Source organism: Syngnathus typhle, linkage group LG1 (genome assembly GCF_033458585.1).
Source record: "Syngnathus typhle isolate RoL2023-S1 ecotype Sweden linkage group LG1, RoL_Styp_1.0, whole genome shotgun sequence".
NCBI classification, from domain to species: domain Eukaryota; kingdom Metazoa; phylum Chordata; class Actinopteri; order Syngnathiformes; family Syngnathidae; genus Syngnathus; species Syngnathus typhle.
In genome coordinates this window covers 16,681,721-16,702,481 of record NC_083738.1, presented here as the reverse complement: position 1 = coordinate 16,702,481, position 20,761 = coordinate 16,681,721, and the positions used below count along the sequence as shown (strand labels likewise).

Sequence of the window (20,761 nt, the reverse complement as noted above, 5' to 3'; positions counted from 1 at the left end):
ATATTATTCCACATAATTTTATATTTATTCATTATATATTTATGCATTTTGTAATACAACATTTTCTGGGAGTTCAGGTGCTTATCTACATTGTTTTATATTTGCTCAACTACATCTGGCAATATATATTTGACAATAACTAATAACTAATTAGCTATTGTATTGTTCGGGTTGTCACAAAAATTCATTTACAATACTGAAAAGCGTTGGACCTAGAAACAACCTAAAATAAATCATTAAAGTGTGGCATTTATAGTTGTTGTTCTGGATATAACGTTTACTCTTTTGAAACACACAAGATACATAAAATGAATGATTATGAGCCAAAAGCACACTAAAAGATTCAACTTTTAAGAGGGATACAAATAATTAAACCTCATAAACAGTTATCAACACAACACAAAGGAACCTCTCAGTTTTCAAAGCGTCTGGTCTCCATAGCAACTACAACACAAAAGACCTTCCCATGCAGTAATCTTGTAATAGGGCAGATGGCCCAACGGTTTTACTTGAGACAATGGACAAGTACGAGAAGGTGATGTGTTTGGGCCGAGGAGCATCAGGAGAAGTTTTCCTGATGAGACACGTTGAGTCGGAGAGGCTACATGCAGTCAAGAGAATCAAACTGGAGAGCGCTCGGACACGGAGGGCTATTCTTCAAGAGGCGGAGATCATTAGGAAACTGAAGCAGCCTCACATAGTGAACTGCAATGAGGCTTTCGTGAGCCCTGATGACAGCTTTATTTATATTGTGATGGACTACTGTGATGGCGGGACATTAGATGACAGAGTCAAAGAGAGGAAACCTAGCGACTTCTTCGCAGAGAGTACTATTATGGGATGGTTTGTGCAGCTCGCTCTGGCTGTGAGTTACATACATGAAGTTAAAATACTTCACAGGGACATCAAAACCTCAAATGTGTTGCTAACAAAACAAGACGTGGTGAAGTTGGGTGACTTTGGAGTATCCAGAATGATGACGAGCACAGCTGACATGGCCTCCACGTGTGTGGGAACTCCTTGCTACCTAAGCCCGGAACTCTGCCAGGATGTTCCTTACAGCTCCGAGTGTGACATCTGGGCTCTGGGCTGCCTGCTCTACGAGATCTGTGCTCTCGCGCCTCCATTTGTAGCCTGCAACCTCCTCAGTCTCTTAAACAAGATCACCAAAGGAGAGTACGAACCGGTGCCTGAACTTTACTCTCAAAATGTTTCCTCTTTAATCCAAAGGATGTTAAACATTGAACGCCAAAACAGACCCAGTGCTGCCTGTATAGTTAACAGCTTCTTTGTGCAAGATCACTTGCAGAATATTCAACGTAACGACACGCTGAATAACGATACGGATGTGGAGGAGGAGGATTCCTGTGCTGGTGGCTGCCTCTACCCTGACGACTTTGACGAGGACGAGGAGCGAAGTTTGTCTCCTTTGGAGGAACAGAGCCAACATTCGTTCTCATCAACAAGGACGCATTCTGCTGAGCTTCTCGGTAATTGATAATGGAACATTTAAACGCTTAGGGCAGCGTTTCTGGATTTTTTTTTACATCAAGTAAAATGTCAAAAAAATACTTTCCTATACATTGCACTTAAAAGTCAAAAGCAAAGTCAAGTAAAAAATAAAATGGAGGACAACAATATGTTCTATGTATGGGGGCCCACGAGTCTAAACACGGTATTCTGCATAAGATTGTGTGTGTGGAATTTGAGTTAAAGATAAAAACACATACACGGTTTATCATCCTCCTCCTCATCTCAGCCTTGTTCCTTTTGTGCAGACATACAGTAATACCATACAGCATACATTAAAACTCTTCTCATATTTATTGGCAAAGACATTTTTGCTGTAGTTATAAAAATGTAAAATTGTAGTTTCCGTTCATTATCGTTTGTTTTAGCACTTTTGTTTTTATTTATTTGCAAAAAATAATGAAATGACCTGAGCCCCATCTCTCACCTCAAGTCAGCTGAAGCTCACCTGTGATACTTAATGAGGATGGGAAATTCATGAATGGGGTTGAAGTTAAGCCATTCAGATGCTTCCACAACACACTCACCCAAGTCAGTGATCTCATTTAGTCGGAAAAACATTGTCCACCATATCTCAGTAAGATGAAGTTTATTGATTCCAGGAGAAATTTATGAACTAGCCCAACAACTCTTTGCATGTCGATTTTATTAAGTATGACTCATCACTATGTGTGAACGGTATACAAATCTATTGTCTTATTTCCTGTAAGTGTAGATTTGTGTGTATTAATTGATGGCTTTCAGATTTGCGTAGCAAGTATTTTTTGAGAGGGGATGATTCTTCAAAATTGGCTTTCTGAATTTTGAACCCTGAAATAGAAGCTACCCAAGGGAAACGATCTAAGAGGTTTTGAAGGGGAACTCAAAAGTGTGTCAACAGAAACTAAAAGCTTCCCTTCAGGGGTGTTTTGCATGTGTGACCTTAACCTAAAAATTCACTTGTCGTAAATGTGACGAATGAAATGGAAATGTGTACGAAACTACCAATTCCTCAAAACTGCAACACTATGTCTGTCTAACAAGAATGTTCGTCTCTGTGCTATTAAAAAAAGTCATCCCTGATGTATGCTTTGTCATACCGCACAATTTACATAAATGCCATGTCAGTGTTTCGAGAGTCCTAATTTGAATACAAGCACAGATACTGAAAATGTTCCTTGAAATCTGAAACCCCCTTAAATTTACATATTTTTTTTTGTTGACAATCTCAAACCACCTTAGATTTAAATTTCCAATTTATTACATTTTTCGTTGACAAACTAATCCTTATTCTCTCACAGTGTTTTCACAGTCTTGCCAGAATGTTACGGACCAAATTGAATATCCGGATGATTTTGAGGAAGATGAGGAAGAGGACAAGTGTGCAGAAGTGGCTTATGGAAATCACACTTCCACTCTTGACTGCGATGATTCCCTGGTTGAGTTCCAGCTCTGTGATGCTGGAGGAATGCTCGTTACACTGAAGGCCTTAAAGGAGAAGGCCTAAAAATGCACATTTGAACAGACTGTGATGTGTTGGTGTGCGTGTGCGCGTGTGTGCGTGCGTTTCAAACTATGTTCTATAGAGCAAAAAGGGCATTTGAGCTCAGAGGCTCTTTTCAGAATGTATGTGACAGCATAGTTGTTGTTCTAATGTTGGAGCCAAACACACCACACGATATGTTGGTGCAAGTGAAGCATGAAACATTCATTTGTGCATTGACTCTAGATGTATTGCGACGAGGAGTAAATAATCATTCATCTCGATGTACGATCTCACAGAGAAAAGGTTGAGGACCGAAGCAAACATGTTACAGCATACGGATACGGCCGCAGAGTTGCAAAATTTCGATACGAATTTAGGATGGGTAATTTACAAAACTGGAATCTTTCTATGAGAATTCTGGAGCATAAATCTAAATTTTCAAACACAAGTGTAAACATTTTGTTGAGGCCCAAAGACATCTATACAAAACATTACCAATGTACTAGGGTGAAGTCTGGTAGTTTTAGTCAGGATTGTGCCAGCCTAGATTTTGTATACTTTGCAATATTTACGTTAAATTCCCTAATATGAGACAAGCACCAACTTTTTCAGTTCTTATAGTTTATTCCTTTCTATTTGCATGAATTCCCGTTTATTATAAAAAACAACTGTAATTTCCAGTAAGGTTTCCACTTCTCTGACCCCATTAATGAGGCTAATGGTACACAATGTTGTATTTTACATGGCTGCAGCTAAGTATTATTTTAATAATTAATTCATTTGTCATTCATTTTGTTGATCAATTGATGAATCTGAAACATGCTTTAATTTCCACGCTTTTGTCAAAAAAGGACATTATTTCAAATTGGTTGTGCAGCAAATACACAAACATTGATTATTTAAAAAAATAACCAATTACAGTAGTTGTTAATTAATCGATTATTGGTAACACCTCAAGTCGTTGATTATTACTCACCATGTCAACAAGTTTCGTCTCATTCAGCAACAAGTCGATCCCCTGAACATGCAGGTAATCGACATTCAACTGATTGTTCTACCTTTATGAAACAATTTAAATAAAAAATGGAAGCCAGGAAATGTCATGCTCGAAAGTGTGCTCTCATTAGCTTGTCATAACTAACATGGATGATTTTGTGAAATGTGAAGGGGGTGTATTTACTGGTACCAAAGCCAACACAACTGCAGATACAAATGGAATCCAGTCAACTCGAGTCAACTCAAGCAACAGAAAAATGTCCTTTGCCACTAAAAGTACATGAATAGGATTCAACACAATTGTATTTAGCTAGTCAAACACACGTACACAAATAAAACAAGTTAGTCTCTGCAAATAATATAAGTATCTGTTGCACTTTTACATAAAAGTATATGCAACTCTCATGTCTAAAAGAAAAAAAATATTAAGATGGCTCAGTTGGTTAGTAGTGCGCTCAAGACTAATCAGGGAAACTCCTACCGGAACTGCTCGATTGGTCTCCATCACAGACAGCTTGTGTGGAGTGGATGACCATAAGGGGAAGATATACTACCGTGAGTGCGTTGTATGGAAACAGAATTCCATACAAACGCCACTCACGGTAGTCATATCTTCCCTTATGGTCATCCACTCCCACACAAAGCCTGTCTGTGATGGTGACACATGAGAGTTGGAGGGTTTCCCATGATTAGTTTGTGACGCTATGAGGGAGCCATTTTTTTTTGTATGAAGATTTAAAGTAGAAGCAATCGTCATCATTTTGTAATCCATCATTTACAATATTTTTAGGACTGACTGACCAGCCAGTCATTTCCTTTTCTCACTATTCTAGTGATGAGAAGCGGTCACCAAGGTCATCAGGAGTTGATGAGACCATTGCTTGACAACACGTTTCCAGCCCTTGAGTCCTTGAGTTACCAAGAAACACCAATAAAAACATGTTTTGCAATTGCATACTAATCTCCATTCCCTGTTTGAAGTGTCTTTCAAACAGTGTTTTTTCATTTGAGGCCGTAGATCCACCATATACTTGATTGTTGATTATCCAAACAAGCTGTTCATCATCACTTTGTTTTAAAGAAACAAATTTGGGACAAATGGATGAGAATGTACTTTTGAAGAGTCCTGGTAGAAGTTACCTTTGCACCACATTTACCTCCATGATTATAGCAGAACTTTATAACCGTGTTTGTGATAGTGCATATATCTAATTGCAGTTGTTTGCAGTATAAATTTACAAACAGTTAGCTAAAAATGTTTTCTGAGTTAAAAAAAACAAATGGTTAGGTAGTATAAGTCGCACCAGGCAAAAAATGCACAATAAAGAAGAAAAAAACACATAAATAAGTCGCACTGGAGTATAAGTCGCATTTTTGGAGGAAATTTATTTGACAAAATCCAACACCAAGAACAGACATGAATAAGCAACAACAGGCTGACATGCTAACATTACATAAATTCATGAACGAGAAACGGAGAACGTGCCTGACGCAACATATTAAGAGTTATTCAAATAACTACAGAATAAATAACATGCTAACAAGTTTATCGAACCGTCGGTGTCACTCCAAATCATTAAATCCAACTAAATTGGCATCCTTGGTGTCACTTATAAACAACTCCGCTTACCTCGGAAGTACAAGATGCTTCCACTTTTACGTGGCTTACTTCAGACTCATCGTCAGTTGCAGTTCCAATTATTCCACAGGCCTAGAGCGCCCTCATCCAGTTTAGTGTGAAAATAACATGTGAAGTGATATAAAATGTGTGAATAATTTCACATATAAGTCGCTCCTGAGTATAAGTCGCGCTTAACTATGATACAAACTTCGACTCATAGTCCAGAAAATACGGTACATGTGCAAAATGATGAAATAAATGATTCGGAGATGTATGAAAGTTGTGAAAAGTTTGTCACTACATCCCGCGAATATCCCCCTCCTTACACGTGCCTTTCATCATGACATCCGTACACTCATCAAACAGAATGTGTCAAGACAAGTGCACCACAGTTGTTTCCAGGATGACATTCACATGCTACAGCCAAATTGCCAGTATCACAAAACAGCGACTTCTTGAATTAGTGTAAGAGAATATGGAGCAGTATTGGTAGTACAGTACAACACATTAAGACTTATTTTATTTTATATATTACTGTCAAAAACTGCAGGCTTTTGATTTTCTATTCAGTAACATATCATGTGTCATACTGAGTAAAGCAAAACTGAGTAATAATTTGATTCATGTTGGAGAATCACCTTAGGTCACGAACATCACAGTGTATTTTTCTATAGAATATTATGACTATAGGTCATGATCTTCTCTTTGTGTGTAGGTCTTGTGTAAAAAATGCCTGGCTTGCACACCATCCAGCTACACGCATTCTCCCGCCGCAGTCTGATACACCCTAATGGTATCCTAATTATGTGTTCCCGAGACTTGTGAATCCCTCAAATCTATTTGAAAAACATCTGATTCCCAGCCTTTACTACCTGGTTTCAAATATTATTTACAAAGTCCCCAATGGCCTATTATTCATAAGCCAATAGAAAACCACACAAAGTATTACTAAGTCACAGTCACCGCCAATAAAGGTGATGCAATCGTAACGTGAACATGGTTTTTCACATGATTCTGAAGATGTGTGATGACAGGTGGGGAGTGATCTAAAAAAAAAAAAAAAGCAGAGGTTTCCCCTCTTCTTTTTTATTTTATTTTTTAGAAAGAATCTCTTTATAATTAAACGGGTTTCTTCAAGCATTAAGCAATTCTATTGGTCTAGCTTATTGTACTAGGCTTCAAGGTAACTTAGTATGGTTAATACAACTGAATTACTAGGACTGGGTCTAATTTAATTTACTCGGGTTCAGTGAACTTAATTTTGTCAGAGGTGTGCGATTTATTTATACAGGTTCAGTCTATTAAAACTAATATACAGGTAACATATTCACATGATTTAGAGTCTTCAATCAGTGGCGTAGCCAGGAATTCTTCCAGTAGGGGCGCGCGGCCACAGAAAAAAAAATCGAACATCACCCACGCCGTTCGCTGATCACTAAAACAACATCCGGGTCCGGGAGGCAAACGGTAAATGGATAACATCGCGCACATAGAATAGCGCAAGCACATTCGCCCAAGACCGAAATAAAAAAACGGCATGAAAATGAAGAATCGAAAAAGCTCGATTTTTTTTTCAACCGGGGCGCAGGGAGTCCTAACCGGGGCGCCGCCCCGGCTTGGCTACGCCACTGTCTTCAATTAACCTAACGTGTGTTTTCCAGTATTCAGACAAAACCACCACAAGCACAGAAAGAATACAGTCAAACCTCTACATACGATTGCTTAAACATACGAATTTCTCAACATACGATGGGAAATTCCGAAGTAATTCCCAACATACAACGTCATGATAAGAAAACATGAGCGCGGATTATTGTTTCGACGTGAATGAATCCAATAAATATCAAGTTGAAATTCTGCAGGATTTTAATCATGTTAATTTTGCAAATCATTGATTACATTTTCGTAAATAAACAAGCAGCCAATATACATTTTTGAATGTTTACATAGTACAAGCTAGTGTACTTGAAAGTGACCAGAACACTTTTTATGGTCTATCACTTCTGGATTGCAAGATAATATTGAATGCATTTTGGACATAGTCAGACATTTTTCGCAGAAATTGCACCTCTTAGTATCACAATCTCATCAGGTGAGTGAGAATGTGGTTGAACACGATCGGTGTGAAACGTGAACGTGAAATTGCGCCACTAACTCGTTAATGAACAGGAAGTCCATCTTTCGCTCGCTGCTGATTGGTCGTTCGTGAAGATTCACATGTTGACCAATTTAAATTATGACAGCATTTTCATTTGGAGGAGGTGCACATGAATGACATCACTGGTTTCCTTTTCCGCGGTGCTGTGGTGAATCAAATAAAATGGGCTGATGCCATCATGAGAGTGAGTGGTCACACTTAAGACAAGGCTGATCTGTTTAGGGAGAGAGAGTGAGATAGACTAGAGTACAGTATGATGAAGTGCATGTTTGCTCTTGTCCTCTTGCTGCATTTCTGCTACAGTGTCAACTTCAACCTGAACAGTGAGATGATAGCTAGATTGGACAAACTCAACGAACTCTACAGAAAAAAAGAACTCCAAATCACATCTGTAAGTATTTATTTTGTTGTTGCTTATCTGTCAGCAAAGATGCAAGGACCATTTGGGGTATTACATTTTTTTGCACTTTATGACATGGGCTGACAGTACCATGACCTGGAAGTCAAATACTTCAGACATGCATCCGTAATCCCCCCCCTCTCGTTTACCTGCCAGTTGATTAGACGGACTACTAACTTTTTGGACCTTTTGGACGTTTTTTTATATACTTCATGTTATGAACCAAATGTTTCTGTCCCTGCAGCCAGACGCAGTACGGGCGCCATCCGCGGGCATGGACAGAAACGCAGTGGGTTCTTTTTCTTTTCACTTTGTGGGGATGGGGGGGAAATAAAACCTGACGACACAACCCTGTCCATTTCAGGCTTTCTGTGTGGACGTTTTCAACCACGAGCTGGGGCTTCTTCTCGCCAATGTGTCGGTGCATCACAAGAATGAGTACATCCTCACAGAGCTCCAGGCACTTCGGGAGAAACTCAGGCCTCGTCTTCCACAGGTTTGTTAGCAGAAACACAGTGTGTAAATGTCGTTTCTGTCATCTGCATCTCAACTCAACTTTATTTTGACGGCAATAAACATTACAGGATTTGTTATACGGGTTTCATGCCAAAACACCCAAACAAATTTTGATTTTAATGAAAGTTGCTCTATTCTTTATAATGATGACACAACACAAGAGCTCAAATTTTAGGTCAATCATATACTTATTTTGTGAAGATTGACCTATTAGTTCCTGATATAGTATTAGCGCTCAAAGGAAGTTGGCCACGCGCTTGAAAACATACATCTCTTTGCGTTATGTCGATCGAACATTCCCTTCATCCACAATAGAGTTGTGTTGAGACTGCACTCTATCTGCATTACTAACGGCGAGCTACATGAAACCTGCTTTCCTCCTCCAGACTGACCGTCAGTGCAAAATGCTACCGAACACACGAAGCGTGACACCTTTCAAACCTTACTCGCGTTTCCTGAGAAAACTTAACGGAAGGATATGATGAAGTATCCCAAGCACCTGCAATGCAGTTATTAATTCCTTTTTGACAAAGGACTTCAGATTTTGGGCAGTCTTTTGCTACGATATTAACATATAATGGAATGTTGTTGTTTTATTTATTTTATATAATATTTATTATTTATATTAAGCTGTGGAATTTCATTCAATAAAAAAACAACTATTTTTAACACACAAGAAAAAATATTTTTCTATATCTGTTGCTGTCTTTAAAGTAAAACATCCATCCATTATCTGTACTGCTTGCACGCAGGCACAAGAAGAACATGCAAACTCCACACAGGGAGGGCCGACAGTGAGCATAAATCTCCTTGTATCCATTTCAAGCATCTAGAATACAGCCGGAGTCGCAATGCTGACATAGTGCATGCTGACATGATCTCACAAAACACACACAGGTTGCAGCAGCACAGAAAGCCAGAGAGCTGAGTTTACACTCCTATTGTAAAATGAAAATGCAAGCCGTGCTCTCAGCTAAAGGTGTTTCTTGTGCATATTTCTCATCCTCGCAATAAAACCAAGACTTTATTTTAATTCCCAGGAGAATGTGAAATATGTCGACACATGGCAGTGTGTGTGCATATTTCTTTAACATGACTTTTAGACATAACATAACATGTCTTTTTCAAGTTGTAAGTGGTTGAATAAGGTTAGCGTGCAAAAGATCTGTGATAACAGTGCACAGGCTGTGGAATGTCCGGGCATTAAGTCATAGTTCCCCTTGTCATGTTCGTGTCATGGGACGCTCACTCAGCCATCAACTTCCCTCAGCCACACCCCTTTCATTACTCCGTCACCGGCTTCGTCTCGTTACCTTAAGTCAGGCGTGTCAAACTCAATTTTTAGGGGGCCCGCATTGTAATCATCATTTCGGAGGGACATTATGACTGTCAAGCCAAATAAATGTATGAGCACCTCATATTATATACAGTAAAAGCTACAAAACAAACTGACAAATAACTCGTTTTCAAATCAGATGAGTAAAAACTGGTCAAATATTAAATAAAAAAATATATTATTAAAAGTGAAGATGCAATTCTCTAATGACACGGATTTGATGCACAATTTGTCTTCGCGGGCCACATAAAATGATGTGGGGGGCCGTATCTGGCACCCGGGCCTCGAATTTGACACCTGTGCCTTATGTATTTAAGCCCTGCCCGTGTCTGTCTCCCTGTTGGTGTCTACTGCTATCTCCCATCTGTGTCTGCACCTAGTGTTCCTGTCCTGCTATTAAAGTTTTCCCCCGGTCTTGTCTTGAGGCTCACGGCCAGATTCTGTTCCGTGTCCGAGTGGACTTCTGTTTTCTTGTCTGCTGTCCGTGAGTCTCTATCCTGCCGGTGTCTGTCTTCGCCCACTTCCAATCCCTTCAATAAACCCTGGTCCAAGTTGCATTTGGTCACCCTGCTATACACATCCATGACACCGCTGTGCATTATTCAATTTTCCTGCTGTACAGAGCGACAGTCTGAGTAAAAAAAAAAGAAGAAAAAAATCACACAGTTCATTAATGCGGTAGAATCTCTAAAGTTTCATTTGTAAAATGCCAAGCATACTGTACATTCATCAGACCGAATAGCGGAATACAAATGCGCTAATATGTGATTTGTGAGCATCACTCAACACATGTAGGCAACCAAAATCGTTATGTGGAAAATGAATATACTTGGACAACAAAGTCTTCAATTAAGCTAGCGTGTCCTTTGAATGTTGGAGAAAGACAAAGTACCTGCTGCAGACCGCCACACACACATTTTGCTAGCAATTAAAACTTGATTTTATTTACAAAGCGAAGAGAAGAGAAAAGTATGTCCTTTCAAACCTCAAGTCCATAGTTAAGCAATCAGCTAGATGATTTCTGTCAGAAGCTCTTTTTTTTCTTTCCCCGAGATGATGAAAAACTTTTTTGTACCAGGGTTGTTTATGGCCAGGGAAACAACTTCAGAGCACAAAGACATCTGGACCTCAGATTTGCATCCAAAATCCACATTCACCATTCATTTAACGTTTAAGCATCAACTCCCCAATCAACTCAAACGGGTTACTGATTGAAATTTGGCCGAAAAACTGCTGTTCTCGTCAGCAACTTTTCTCTCACAGCACATTTTGAAAGAGACATGACAGGGACTAGATGATAGGATATATTTCTTTACATTTGAGATTTACATTTAATTAAATTTTAAATTTTTTAAAAAACACTCACACAAAACGCTCAGGCCTATGACCTGGCAAAAAAATGTGAAAGTCGCTCTAACATTAAGCTTTGATGTCAAGTAGGAGGCTCCAAATGGTCCTCGGGCTGCGAGTTTGAGACCCTTGCTCTACATATTGCTCTTCCAACCCTATGACGTAATTGTGAAAAGGTCAACTAGGATGACTCTGATTCTGATGACAGGAAAATGTGTCACAGTTGGCCTGGGAATGCCGTGGTATTCCCCCCTCGGAAACTAGAGGAGTGGCAGATAACGAAAATGTCTCGGGTAAAACAAAGCTTCCTCTGTGTGCCAGTGTGTGTCTTTGAGCGTGCAAGCCAACCTCCCCCTATTAAAGGGTTAGTGCAGCACTGTGTTAATTGCACAGATTACTCTCGGTATTGCTGAGCGGCACGACCATGCACTTGTTTAAAATTGCTGTAGTGTGTGCAAATTAACTGTCATGCACGATTTGTACTGACAATTAAATGTAAATGGAAGATTAAGATGTACTGTAAGCTATTGTTCTAATTTTAGCCTCTTTTTTGCATCACTCCTCTGCTCTCACGGTCAATCTTATAAACTGCTTATAATGTGAATGCATGAGAGGGAAAGGGCTAAAAGCTGTCGCTCCAGCTCCCATCAGATCATGCATGGATGTAGGGCGACAGCTGGTATGTCACGATTGTTCTGAATTCCATTATACGCTGCATGCAATGAAGTGAATAAAACAAGCGCCGCTGCGGTGATGCTGACAGATGTTGCTGGGATTTGTATGTCTGAGGAGAGTCAAGGTGACATTTTGACTGTTTTGTCCCGAGGTGATAAGAATTCAATCGTTGGGGTGAGAAATTAAAAAATGTCAAAATCTGTCTCAACGGGGCGCGTTCTCTTGCAGATGATTATTTTGTCCGCAAGATGGCCACAGTGAGCCAGTGTCGTTCTTGCCTGGCCTGGTGTCCTGATTCTGTTTTTAAAAGGTGGATGGATGTTCCTTGAATGTAACTTGTACAGCGGTGCACATTTAACTGGGTCAGATAGATAGATAGATAGATAGATAGATAGATAGATAGATAGATAGATAGATAGATAGATAGATAGATAGATAGATAGATAGATAGATAGATAGATAGATAGATAGATAGATAGATAGATAGATAGATAGATAGATAGATAGATAGATAGATAGATAGATAGATAGATAGATAGATAGATAGATAGATAGATAGATAGATAGATAGATAGATAGATAGATAGATAGATAGATAGATAGATAGATAGATAGATAGATAGATAGATAGATAGATAGATAGATAGATAGATAGATAGATAGATAGATAGATAGATAGATAGATAGATAGATAGATAGATAGATAGATAGATAGATAGATAGATAGATAGATAGATAGATAGATAGATAGATAGATAGATAGATAGATAGATAGATAGATAGATAGATAGATAGATAGATAGATAGATAGATAGATAGATAGATAGATAGATAGATAGATAGATAGATAGATAGATAGATAGATAGATAGATAGATAGATAGATAGATAGATAGATAGATAGATAGATAGATAGATAGATAGATAGATAGATAGATAGATAGATAGATAGATAGATAGATAGATAGATAGATAGATAGATAGATAGATAGATAGATAGATAGATAGATAGATAGATAGATAGATAGATAGATAGATAGATAGATAGATAGATAGATAGATAGATAGATAGATATGCGAGCATGTTTTACATGCGACTTCAGAGAGAGAGAGAGAGAGAGAGAGAGAGAGAGAGAGAGAGAGAGAGAGAGAGAGAGAGAGAGAGAGAGAGAGAGAGAGAGAGAGAGAGAGAGAGAGAGAGAGAGAGAGAGAGAGAGAGAGGGGGGGGGGGGGGGTGTTAAAGAGCAGCGCACATGTCATTGCGCTTGTCCGCAGAGACGCGCTGAATCCGCGAGAGCACGCAGACACCAATCCGTGATGCTGGGTGTCATTTGCATGCAAAAAAACGGGACTGCTAAGGATGTTCAGATTCGTAGATGTTGATTGTGTGGACTTGATGCTACTTTGTTCTAAATGGAATTTTTTTGGAAAAGACAGCCTTCTTTTGCATAGGATTTGAAAGACGTTTATAACTGGATGCAGACGAAGGTATGTGTGACTCTTAAGCGGTCTTCGGGAATAAATGCACCTGTATATATAAAAAATAAACAAAAAGACATTTGATTAGGCATACCTGCACACTCAAATGAGTGTTGGTGTAGCGGACATAGTACAAATTACGACAATGCTCACATTTGATCACAAAACTGATAGTGAGCTCAATACAACAATGTATCGGAGCTACATTCGCATTCATGTAGATGTGTATCGCATCAGATATCCTCATTTTCAACCATTGAGCGAACCAAGATGTTCAAAACAGAACTTCTTTTACGGTCAACACTATCGAACATGTTTGATTACTGTCTGACTATTATAAAAACAATCCTTTTTTGGTTTCCCTCTCCCACCCAATTTAAAATGATTGAACTCATCTCCTCCTTATACCAATATAGCATTTATTGTATATTGATGTGGTCCATGATTACCATTTCTTTTATTTCTTTGTCAGCAGGACCAAAGCACATTGGCTTGCTCATGACCTCACTGTGCAGACAGCTGATCTCTGAAACTGCCGAGGTTTGGTTACACTGAGGATTTGAATTACCGTTACCTGTTGAGCAGTGAAGCTGAAACTACTATGTCAAATCTAAAGTGCCCATGCCGAGTGGTTCGACCTTGAGAAGCACCTCTTTCATCATTTATCAGAAGATAAACTGATTCTGTGGCAGGGAAGCCTGGAGACATGTTAACGTGCAGTTATGATCTGGCCGTCTCCCCGCAACATGACTTGAATGACACGTTCAGGGATGGATGTCAGGAACTTCACAACAGCCATCGACAGCGCCTCTTCGGACGAGGCTTCTTCAAGTCGAGTCCTGACCGGCTGTTTCCTCTCGCTGCTCATCCTCACCACACTGCTGGGCAACACGCTTGTGTGCGCGGCCGTCACCAAGTTCCGCCACTTGCGCACCAAAGTCACCAACTTTTTTGTCATCTCGCTAGCTGTGTCAGACCTCTTGGTGGCCATTTTGGTGATGCCTTGGAAGGCGGTGAGCGAGATTGCCGGTTTCTGGCCGTTCGGCTCCTTCTGCGACACTTGGGTTGCCTTCGACATCATGTGCTCCACAGCTTCCATTCTCAACCTGTGCGTGATCAGCCTGGACCGCTACTGGGCCATCTCCAGCCCCTTTCGCTACGAGCGTAAGATGACGCCCAAAGTGGCTTTTGTGATGATTAGCGCGGCGTGGACGCTGTCTGTCCTCATTTCCTTCATTCCAGTGCAGCTCAACTGGCACAAAGCTCAAAGCACATCTTTCAGCTCACTCTCCTCCCACCCGTCCACCTTTTTGAGAACAAATGTCACATCGGAGAACTGTGACTCCAGCCTGAACAGGACCTACGCTATCTCCACCTCGCTCATTAGCTTCTACATCCCCGTCGCCATCATGCTGGTCACCTACACCCAAATCTACCGCATCGCGCAGAGGCAAATCAGGAGGATCTCCGCCTTGGAGAGGGCGGCAGAGAGCGCCAAGAACCGGCACGACAGCATGGGCGGAGGCTCCAGCATCGCCGATTCGGAGAGCTCCTTCAAGATGACCTTCAAGAGGGAGACCAAGGTGCTGAAGACGCTTTCGGTCATCATGGGCGTGTTCGTGTGCTGCTGGCTCCCCTTCTTTGTGCTCAACTGCATGGTGCCCTTCTGCGAGCAGTCGAGCGGAGAGGAGGCTCTCCCCTGCATCAGCCCCACCACCTTCGACGTGTTCGTGTGGTTCGGCTGGGCTAATTCCTCCCTCAACCCCATCATCTATGCCTTCAACGCAGATTTTCGCAAGGCCTTCTCCATCCTGCTGGGCTGCCACAAACAATTTCCAGGAGGCCACAACATCGAGACAGTTAGTCTAAACAAAAAATGACTCACGACTCGTTCAACAGCGCTGACTCATCCCCAAAGGGGTGCAAGCGCCCCCCGCTAAGGCCGGTCTGATTGCCTTCAAAAAGAGATGCTGCTCTGTGTGTGTCAGAGCGACTGAAGGCGCTGACCCTACGTGGACCCTGGTTGTACTGGGCAAGTGGCCCGACTCCGGGGCGGCCGTCAGAGTGAGCGCCCTCACTTCATGTCTTGGCGCGGCGAGAGAGCCCAGATGAGAGGAAGGGGATTTGGGGATTGAGATTAAGACTCTTTGCTCTTACGCCACCGAGCGCTGCAGTAGTGAGAGGCCAGTGGAATAGATAATCCCATGGCTGGGCAGCGCACGTCCGAATGTTTCCGGCCACTGCTCGCTTCAGTACCATCGCATGCTCGGTGTACAGCGGCATGGTAAACGCCCCGGAGAGAGGCCGTAGATTAACAAAGTATGTCAGCAAGCCGATTTTACACTGGGGAAATTTTGAAAATACACTTCACCGTTCAAGCACTGATTTAACAATAACGTTGCGATTTTATTCCAAGGCATTTTCAGAGCAGAAATCTGAACTGCCTTACAAAGTTTTAAATGCATCAAAACATGCATGTTGTGTCTTATTGTTCTCACCCAAAAACAATATTTGACTCTTTTGTTTTGAATCTCATCATCAATGGTCTCTCTGTTTGAAGTGGTTTTACAAAAGGTGTCTCACATTGCAGTGTATTTTAGGGAAAAAGCAAAGACAACCACTCTACATCATTTGTCTTAAATTGATCACAATTAACAATTGTGGATTATTATTCAAATTGGCTCTTACTTTAACAGCTGAGCATCATTTGTATATAGACAATATCTCAAGTTTAAAGAAGACTGTTTAACGTCTTGTGTACAACTAGTTGTGTGTCTCGAGTGCCTGCAAACCCATCAAGTGTGAAATTAAACAACGGTGTAAATCTTTACTTATATGCCTGCTCCTGAAAATGTGTCATTTTGTACTTACTCCCTACTGTTAAGAAGCAGTGGGACTAATTAACATAACAACCAACCCCTCACAGAGATTCTTGGCTAGACAAAGTTCCAGAGCGATTGAAGAACTTTGAAGCAGCAGTCGTAACGCAATCATGTCAAATCTGCAAGGAACTGCAGCGTTGGCACTTAGCGCAGTTTAGCATGAGCTGTTAATGTTGCCTTCTGAAAATAATGTTAGAATAATGCTTAGCTAAGGCATTGCTTCTCAAACGGCGGGGAGGACCCCGCTTAATTACGATATTATTTTGGATGTGATTCAGAGGCGCACTTTTATGGACAGATTATACTATTTATAGTCACTGAGGAGAGTTGGGGGTGAAATATGTTCTAAGATATTTTTGACATACAAGCAGATTTCTGCTAAAGTGGATATACACATCACTGATCATAAAGTCTATTTGTTCATTTTATGTCCTGTTGAAGGGCAAATGCCCTCCACACGTCAGAACGTTGCCTATTTCAGTCCAAAGGGCAAAATTGAACAAGCCCAGCTGTGTCTCACATCTAAAATTTCCCTCTCAAATAACTCTGGTGCTCGTGTGTCACTTGTGTCCGGTGATGTAGCGCTGTCATTAGCAATGTGACAGGCTCAAGATGGAGGAGTGAAAAGCCCGGAATAATAAAGCTGGAACACCCACCGTGGGGCCGTTTTATTCCTACAACTGCAATTGTTTCTTTTGAGTCATTACAAAAGCAATTTTTCATCCTTAAAGGACTGACAGAACATGAGTTATGACTTTGCTGTGCGTCAGTAACTTTGTATATTTAGGATGATGAACCTGAACGTTCTACTTTTTGATAGTCAAGAGCTGAGATGGTGAGGGGAGTGACGGCTGAGTGATGAGGAGCTTCCTACCAAAATCTGTCACTGTGTACCTGACAACCTTGAAGCCGTATCCAAAGCTCATCTCTGATTTATTGTCTGTGTCATTTCTGCTAAACCTGGCCACATGTGTCAAAATTGGCTTGAAAAAACAAGTATTTTCGGTTTAATGCTCAGTGAGGTGGACACTGATTCTGTTCCACCCTAGAGACTCCACACACTTGGAAATGCGGAGAACAGCAGACACATCGGATAGTCGTCACGGGATTCATTCATCTTCTATCAACATGTTGACATAGCCATTGGCCATTCAAATTATCTGCTAAATCAACTTGGCAAAAAGAATGTAGACAAAATGTAACAAATAAAACATCTATATAAATAAATGATCTCCAGATCCGCTTATTCTCACGAGGGCAGCAGAACCTTTCAAGTTGTGCTGTATTACTACAGCCCTGAACTGTCCTTGCCTGATGAAACCTCCCCAAGCAGGCTGCCAAAAGGGATCAACGATTAATATGACTGATTGTGATGAGTGAGGTGGCGGTTTCAACTGCTTCCACCGCCTAACCCGGTATCCTCGCATGGTCACCGACACGGTGTAAACAGAGAGAATTTCTCTGCGTTTTCTCTTTGGGGAGCTGGAAGGCTTCTTAAAGTGCTGCTGTCCTCCTGAATCGGCACATCGGAGAAGTGATGTCAGACATGGTGACGTCCCATGATGCTAACGACCCAGCCTGAGGAAATGATTTACTGAGACAGGGCAGGGCGAGAGGAAAGAAAGTCTTACGTAAGTATCAAACAATGGCAGCTTCGAAAGAGGAAAAATAAAGTGAGAGGATGCTCTTTAAATAAAAGGCAACCCACAAGTATCAGCAAGGTCGGCCTGCTCTCACGTCTATCATGAAGTGTCTTCTGTTGTCACTTGCTCCCCACTAATAGACAGGCACAGCTGGTCATGCGAGCAGCTTGCTAATGTACTTAATGATTTCCTTATCACTCATTTGCCGCTGGCACGTCCCCCGGGGATTCAAATGCAATCAAACAAATTGCAATATCTGTATTATCCCCAATTAAAATGTATTATTCACAACTGGCAGATTATAATTGAGCTGGAGCAAAATGCATTTTTAATTACTCATAACACACGCAAGATAAGCATAATTAAGAGGATGCATGTCAGCGACTTGAACCAAAGTGCATCCGACACAAATTCGCTTTACGGGTTGTTCATTACAGGGTGCCGGTTTATTTCATTCAGAAGAAGACGTTTTGATCTTTAGTGTTTGTCCTTTGCAGCGAGCCCCTCCATCGTCTTCGGTTTGCTTATGACACCACTTTCCTCCTCCACCCAGACTCTGTTTACTGTTTACACTGCAGCCCACTGGCAGTGCCGCGTCGCCATTCGTCACTCTGGCTCCAGCAGAGAGGACGGCGCTTGTGACCCCACCACCGGGAAAGGAGCAAATGAACGAGGGCAAAGGGACCAGAGAGGAAAACGAGATAGCTGATGCAAGGGACTGCAGTCACGCTGTATAAGAACTAATCAGTCAGGAAATGATGATGGCTGATGAAGACCAAAGAGCTTATGTATGTACGTTAAGGAATGACTGTAAGGATTCAAAGTGCATAACCATTCTCAATAGCGCTTATCCTGTTCAGGGTCACGAGGGGTGCTGGAACCTATCCCAGCTGACATCAGGCGAAAAGTGCCCACAAGTGTAATTGTGAGTGTCAATAGTTGTTTGTCTATGTGTGCCCTGCGATTAATTGGCTGGCGACCAGTTCAGGGTGTCCCCCGCCTACTGCCCAAAGTCAGCTGGGAAAGTTCAGATAAAGGATGAATATTTTATTCTTTTTTCAGAGCACAGTAGTTCAATGTAATCTAGTTTTCAACTGTTTCCTGTATTCTAATAAATTACAATAATTGCCTGGCAACTAAAGTTGTCAGTAAATGCATGAAAATGAATCATCCAGCTCAGTGGCCTAGTGGTAGAGTGTCCGCCCTGAGACTGGAAGGTTGTGGGTTCGAACCCCGGCCGGGTCATACCAAAGACTATAAAAATGGGACCCATTGCCTCCCTGCTTGGCACTCAGCATTAAGGGTTGGAATTGGGGGGTTAGATCACCAACTGATTTCCGAGCGCGGCATCGCTGCTGCTCACTGCTCCCCTCTCCCCCAGGGGATGGATTAAAATCACATGGGGATGGGTTAAATGCAGAGGACAAATTTCACCTCACCCAGATGTGTGTGTGACGATCATTGGGACTTTAGTTTTTAACTTAACTTTAACTTTAAAATATGTTGTCAGAATTTTTTTTTAAATGCTAATAATGCTTTCTGTTTTGTAAATTATGCAGATTGTGAATGAAACAAATAATAACACAGTGTCAGAGCTGCTACAAAATAATTCTATTAAACCTAGAGCATTTTGTTTTTTGTTGTTGTTGCTTTTTACGTAAGCATATCCACAACAAACGCTTTTCCTAACGTGTCCTCTCTGCCTGGTACCCGACGTCTCACGTCTGAAAAGCAAATTGCAATATTGGCACACTACCTGGCCATTTTTGCTTGTCTGCAATCGGCACAGTGGTTCAGCTTTCATCCCGCTAAAATTCTTGGAAGAACTCTTGCAGCAGGTGTCAAATCATATCGACAAACACAAAATGTCTTTTCAAAATGTTAAAACAACATTATGTATAGAGTTGCATCATCAAAACAATAACCTGGACATTTAGGACATTACTATATACAACATCATTCATTCACATGAAAACTTGGTCAGTGATATTGTTGAAAAAGGTGACAAATAAAGCAAGTGACGTAATGTTTTGTTGCTCAAAGCTATTTGTGGAAACTCAATGGCTGATGTCAGCAACTGGCAAAGAAGCGGCAGCTCGGCTCTCTCACATGCTTTCATTTTTCTCAGCAGAAGACATGTGTATGCTTTCGAGTCATGACTCATATGAAATGTAATAAACATGTCAACTTTTCCTTGTTGTTGCACTGGCAGCGGATGTTGATTCCCCACAACCACCACGAAAGTCAGAATATATATGTATATCTTCCACCAAATGTCTCTTTGGGTGCGTTGATTTGAAAGGCTAAAACCAGCTTTTAATAGTAACTTAAGTCACTATGATATAATTAATGGTAAATGAAGGATCTTTTTTGATGCATAATCGCTCAAGCTAACAACCTTGACCTGTTACAGCAATGTATTCTCATATAAAAGTGGCAACTGCTGGAGTATGTCTAACTTCATTAAATCACTGTTCCCAGCATGTGTACAGTAAGTGCTGAACATATAAAGAACATTTTTTACAATAACATCACATCAATAACATATTTTTAGGCAATATTAAGCTTGATAGGTCCCAGTAAAAGTGATTACAATGAAATTATTGTGCCTAACCTTTGGCATTAATACAAAGAAGTAAAGAAAAAGTAACGTTTTTTTGCAGCCTATCTTCTGATGGTAGCTACGTGATAAAAAAAATAAAGTACATTAA

At 40.8% G+C, this 20,761-nt stretch overlaps 2 protein-coding genes across 2 annotated transcripts; both read left to right on the top strand.

The window, feature by feature from the left end:
• Nucleotides 1–517: 517 nt before the first annotated feature.
• nek12 (NIMA-related kinase 12) lies at nucleotides 518–3,484 on the top strand. The gene is made up of 2 exons (XM_061271656.1): nucleotides 518–1,490; nucleotides 2,811–3,484. The coding sequence occupies exons 1-2, from the start codon at nucleotides 518–520 to the stop codon at nucleotides 3,014–3,016; spliced, it is 1,179 nt and encodes a 392-aa protein (XP_061127640.1). The 3' UTR covers nucleotides 3,017–3,484.
• A 10,536-nt stretch (nucleotides 3,485–14,020) lies between these two features.
• LOC133157275 (D(1) dopamine receptor-like) lies at nucleotides 14,021–16,953 on the top strand. Its single transcript, XM_061283683.1, has one exon. The coding sequence runs from the start codon at nucleotides 14,281–14,283 to the stop codon at nucleotides 15,403–15,405; it is 1,125 nt and encodes a 374-aa protein (XP_061139667.1). The 5' UTR covers nucleotides 14,021–14,280; the 3' UTR covers nucleotides 15,406–16,953.
• The last annotated feature ends 3,808 nt before the right edge of the window (nucleotides 16,954–20,761 follow it).